This window comes from Mesoplodon densirostris, chromosome 4, assembly GCF_025265405.1.
Source record: "Mesoplodon densirostris isolate mMesDen1 chromosome 4, mMesDen1 primary haplotype, whole genome shotgun sequence".
NCBI classification, from domain to species: Eukaryota; Metazoa; Chordata; class Mammalia; order Artiodactyla; family Ziphiidae; genus Mesoplodon; species Mesoplodon densirostris.
Window position 1 is genome coordinate 123,341,544 of NC_082664.1, and position 5,489 is coordinate 123,347,032.

Below are 5,489 nucleotides of genomic sequence, written 5' to 3' on the forward strand. Positions count from 1 at the left end.
AAAGAGTTAGAGCTGCCGGAGGCTGCTGTCCTTAGAAGGCCTGCTTGCAAAGTTGTCCCTTGGCCGGCAATGGGAAACTTGAGTTAGGGAAGGGTTCTCACCATTCCCTGGGAAGAGTAGCTCACTCGGCCTAAACTGTCCAAACAGTATGATTCATGCTGAACGCCTGCCTTCCTCCCGGGAGTCAGAATTTTGGTACATGGCAGACAGACGTGCCTATGTGGGCAGCACTCCCTCCCTCCTTCCCCCAATAAAAATCACGGGCACTGAGTCTCTGATGAGCTTCCCTAGGAAACAGCATTTCACATGTGTCATGACAGCTCATTGCTGGGGAGTGAAGTGTGTCCTGTGTGACTTCACTGGGGGAAGACTGTTGGAAGCTGGGCCTGCTTTGCATCTGGATGTTGCCCCATGCACCTTTGTCTTTGCTGATTTTTCATTGTATCTTTTTGCAGGTATAAATCATAGCCATGAATATGACTGAGTGTTGAGTCCTGTGAGTCTTCCTGGGACAGGTCTTTGGGATCCTGAGACTCCTCCAAACCTTTTTTTTTCCTGCACCACCCTGAAACCTGAATAGAGGGGCCTTGGCTCTGGCTTTATACGTTGGAGGCCACTGAATCTCTCTTTCTCTCTCTCTCTCTCTCACACACACACACATACACACACACCTCTGATACTTGGAATCTGGAGCTCAGGGCTGGCCCAGCAATCTGTAACCCTAAAAGACCAGCCCTTATAACTATCACCATTCAGGCCCACGGGAAATCCTTCTGCACATCTCTTGCCTTATGTCCTGGAAAACGCATCAAATCCCATGAAGGTGGTGTGCCATACACTTCCAACAATGTCAGAGGCAGGCACCACCTCAGAGAGCAGGAGAATCTGAGCAGGAGAAGTGCTTGGGTAAGAGAAAGGCAAATTAATTAACTTGTCAAATCCTTCCTCTCAGCTTGAATGTAGTAGATTCTTGTATAAAAAATTATTTTTTCTCGGCATGCCAAACATTCATTTTCTAGTTTCTCTTCATGTTCCAATTCCTGGTTCTGTAGATAAGAATTAACACAGTGTTCACAACATTTGCACATGGATACTGAAGCATATTTTACTACAGTAAGCAATTCATATGACTCTTAAATTTGTATATATATGCAGTTCCAGACATAGTATGTGTGAAGCATGACATTAGGTCCTTACACTGATAACTAGCTGGACACTGAATCATAGAATTGCAAATTGTTCTATTTTTATAAAAATATTTAATATCAGGACTCACGGAAAAGGGAAAGGGTGGGGGATGGAGCCGCTGGGAGCTCAGACATTCTGGGGCTGTGGACTGGAAGCCGCTAGAACGCTCTCCGGGCTGCGCATCCTGCATATTTGACGCTCCGTGGAGATGCCCAGCCGAGGTGCGCGACCCGAGGACGGCTCCGGGCTGGTCCCTACCGACAACTCGACCCAGCACAAGGAAGATCTCAGCAGCAAGATTAAAGAACAAAAAATTGTTGTGGATGAACTTTCTAACCTGAAGAAGAACAGGAAAGTATATAGGCAGCAGCAGAACAGCGACATATTCTTTCTTGCAGACCGAACAGAAATGCTTTCTGAAAGCAAAAATACATTGGATGAGCTGAGGAAAGAATACCAAGAAATAGAAAACTCAGAGAAGACCAAAATCAAGAAATAGTCAACTTGATTTTACACAGCAATGTGTGGCATTTGTTGTGCAGTAAGCTTTTCTGTTGAGCATTTCAACAAAGATTTGAAAGAGGATTTACTGTGTAATCTTAAACGGCGGGGACCCAACAGTAGTAAACAGTTGTTAAAGTCTAATGTTAACTACCAGTGTTTATTTTCTGGTCATGTCCTTCACTTAAGAGGTGTGTTGACTGCCCAGCCTGTTGAAGATGAAAGAGGCAATGTATTCCTGTGGAATGGAGAAGTCTTTAGTGGAATAAAGGTTGAAGCTGAAGAGAATGATACCCAAATAATGTTTAATTATCTTTCCTCTTGTAAGAATGAATCTGATATTTTGTCACTCTTCTCAGAAGTCCAAGGTCCTTGGTCTTTTATATATTATCAAGCATCTAGTCATTCTTTGTGGTTTGGTAGGGATTTTTTTGGTCGTCGTAGCTTGCTTTGGCATTTTAGTAGTTTGGGCAAGAGTTTCTGCCTCTCTTCGATTGGCGCCCAAACATCTGGAGTGGCCAATCAGTGGCAAGAAGTTCCAGCATCTGGAATTTTCAGAATTGATCTCAAGTCTGCTTCCATTTCCAAAGCTGTTGTTTTAAAATGGTATCCTTGGAAATACAACTCTAGGGAGGATGTTATCAAAGAATGTGTTAATAGCCTAACTCAAATTTCAGCAGATTTGCCAACATTTGTATCAGTGGCAGCAAATGAAGCCAAACTGAATCTGAAAGAACCTGTTGTCCCTTTAAATATGATTTTGCCAGAAGCCGCATTTGAGATCCATTGCAGTAGCATTTCCAGCATCCCACCGTCAAGAGAGACCCTTCAGGTCTTTCTTACTGATGGACACATGAAGGAAGTAGTCCAGCAGTTCATTGATGTCCTGAGTATCGCAGTCAAGAGACGTGTCTTGTGTTTACCTAGGGCTGAAAACCTGACACAAAGTGAAGTTTTGAATACTAGTAACAGGAAAGCAAATGTTGCAATCCTATTTTCTGGGGGAATTGATTCCATGGTTATCACAGCACTTGCTGACCGTCATATTCCTTTAGATGAACCAATTGATCTTCTTAATGTGGCTTTCATGACTAAAGAAAAGACCATACCAGCTGGTTTTAACAAAAAAGGGAGAAAAGAGAAAAATAATTGTGAAAAACGCTCTGAAGAATCCTCTAAAAATGTCACTGCTGCTGCTGCCACTAATCCTGGTGAACAATTCAATGTACCAGATCGAATCACAGGAAGAGCAGGGCTAAAGGAACTACAAGCTGCCAACCCTTCCCGGATTTGGAATTTTGTGGAAATTAATGTTTCTCTGGAAGAACTGCAAAGATTAAGACGAACTCGAATATCCCACTTAATTCAGCCCTTGGATACAGTGTTGGATGACAGCATTGGCTGTGCAGTCTGGTTTGCTTCTGGAGGAGCTGGTTGGTTAGTGACCCAAGATGAAGCAAAACCATACCAGAGTAGTGCAAAGGTAGTTCTTACTGGAATTGGTGCAGATGAGCAGCTCGCAGGTTATTCTCGTGATCGTGTCCGCTTCCAGACACACGGGCTGGAAGGACTGAATAAGGAAATCGCGATGGAACTGGGTCGAATTTCTTCTAGAAATCTTGGTCGTGATGACAGAGTTATTGGTGATCATGGAAAAGAAGCAAGATTTCCTTTCCGGGATGAAAATGTTGTCTCCTTTCTAAATTCCCTACCGGTTTGGGAAAAGGCAAACTTGACTTTATCCCGTGGAATTGGTGAAAAACTAATTTTGCGTCTTGCGGCAGTGGAACTTGGTCTAACAACCTCTGCTCTTCTGCCGAAACGGGCCATGCAATTTGGATCCAGAATTGCAAAAATGGAAAAGAATAATGAAAAGGCGTCTGATAAATGTGGAAGGCTCCAAGTCATTTCCTTAGAAAACCTTTCTATTGAAAAAGAGATTAAAACGTAATATTTCACAGTGTAATAGCATTTACTGAATGATGATTTTAAAAAAATATTTAGTATCTAAATTCTCAAGAAATTAAAAAGTTTCAGCTTTATTTGAGTACCTTTGGTTAAAATATTTGTATTCTCTCCTTATTTTCATACTTATCCAAATATCACCAGCCCATTAATGGAACAGCCAGATGCACACAGTGATAATTAAGTTCATTTGTCTTCGGTGGAAGACTTTCAGTCATATAGAAGCCACAACTTCATTAACTTTTTATGTCTTGTTATGCTGAGGATATTTTTGTTGAGGTAGAGAGGGCATAGAGCATCATATCTGATGTAACATTTGGCTTGTGATTTAACTTTTGCCCATGTAGACACGTGACGTGTAGCCCTCAGGTTCGGGCAGGCCTGCTTCCTCCTTTCTTTACACACAGCGCTAGAAGGACCTGGGTTCTGGTGTGCAGTGAGTGCCCAGCAGCTGTGTGGACCAGGCCACAGTTGACTCAGTGTGTGAGTGTCCCCAGGACCAAGGTCACACCAAAGCCAAGGGAGGGAAGAGCCCCGGGAACCTCCCCAGATGGCCCCCGTGGGAGACCTGGAAAAGCTTTTGCTATGCACACCCTCCGGTGTCTACTGAGCTGGGAGCATGGATGCTGGGAAGGCACTCAAGCTGCGGGCCTGGCGAGGGGTTTCAGTTTTAGCTCTGCCATCTTCTGGAGAGGGAACTCCAGAAGGGCAAATTTCCTGAACCTCTTTGATCTTGTTTCAACATGTGTAAGATGGGAACACTCATTCTCACTTTTCAGCCTTGTTGTGAAAACTGGAGGCTTGTATTTAAAACTCATAGCACGGTCCCTTGGATGTGGCTTAATACATGTTAACCCATGTTTTTGGACAGCGAAACGGAAGAAAGACGTTAAACAAGAGGCTGAAGTCATCCTGGTGGTTAGTAGAAGGAAGAACCCAGGCATTTTAGTGTTCCTTCCATTCGCTGGGCCCTGGTAACCCGCCGTTCTTCTAAAGCCCACCTGCTTTCCTGCCCACACCCAGGTTAGGAAGGATGCCTGCCCTGCGAGGCATCCTGGTCTGAGCACCAGTTCACTTTCCTTGGAATCTAGCTCTGAGGATTTACAGCCAGGGTGGGCACACACTGGAGGTCCCCTTACCTGTAAGTTATTCCACCAGTAATTAGATTTCTTTCTACTGTGGGGAGCCAGCCTGTGTAAATTCACAGAAACCTGGGAACAGATGATATAAGGGTCACTGGAGCCTCCTTGCTGCCTAAAATGCAACATCCAGGAAAATGATTTCTCTGGGCACATAAGTTACTAGGGTCCCGGGGTAACCATAGCTCAGGCTCTGACTATTCCCTTAATGCCGTGTTCAGTGATGGAGTGTTCATGGCCCCCTTGGCAGCCCTCCTGCCTGGCCCTGCTCTCTGAGTGCAAGAGCCTCAGTGACACCTGCTGTTGCCGAGCGAGGTGATATATGTAGAGGGAGGACGGGCAGAGGGGAGGGAAGACCACTCCTTTCCCAGCCCCTTTTCTTCCAGGCCAGACTGACTCAGGTTCAGAGACCCTTAGTCCTTCTGGTGAGCCACTTGGAGGGCAAAGACACTTTGAACCATAGCACAAATCACTAGTCATTTGCAAGAGGATAAAATTAGGTACCTACGTCATACTACAGTAAAAAATTCCAGATGGATTAAAGATTTGTGCATTAAATATACAGTACGAAGAAATTAAAAGGCAATATAGGACTATGTATATGTAAGATTGTTTAGTTTTACCTATAATCTGAGCTGTCATCCTTTTCTAATATAGTTTTACAGATAATCTCACGTATATAGTCTTATAAGTCCA

The 5,489-nt window shown here is 44.1% G+C and overlaps 2 protein-coding genes across 2 annotated transcripts; both read left to right on the forward strand.

Moving 5' to 3' along the window:
- Positions 1 to 1,292: 1,292 nt before the first annotated feature.
- On the forward strand, positions 1,293 to 1,687 carry LOC132487495 (ASNSD1 upstream open reading frame protein). The gene has a single exon (XM_060095198.1). The coding sequence runs from the start codon at positions 1,397 to 1,399 to the stop codon at positions 1,685 to 1,687; it is 291 nt and encodes a 96-aa protein (XP_059951181.1). The 5' UTR covers positions 1,293 to 1,396.
- A 21-nt stretch (positions 1,688 to 1,708) lies between these two features.
- LOC132487494 (asparagine synthetase domain-containing protein 1-like) lies at positions 1,709 to 3,647 on the forward strand. Its single transcript, XM_060095197.1, has one exon. The coding sequence runs from the start codon at positions 1,709 to 1,711 to the stop codon at positions 3,638 to 3,640; it is 1,932 nt and encodes a 643-aa protein (XP_059951180.1). The 3' UTR covers positions 3,641 to 3,647.
- Positions 3,648 to 5,489: the final 1,842 nt, after the last annotated feature.

Coding starts and splice junctions, on each gene's coding strand:
- LOC132487494 (XM_060095197.1), top strand. CDS start 1,709: ATGTGTGGCATTTGTTGTGCAGTAAGCTTTTCTGTTGAGCATTTCAAC.
- LOC132487495 (XM_060095198.1), top strand. CDS start 1,397: ATGCCCAGCCGAGGTGCGCGACCCGAGGACGGCTCCGGGCTGGTCCCT.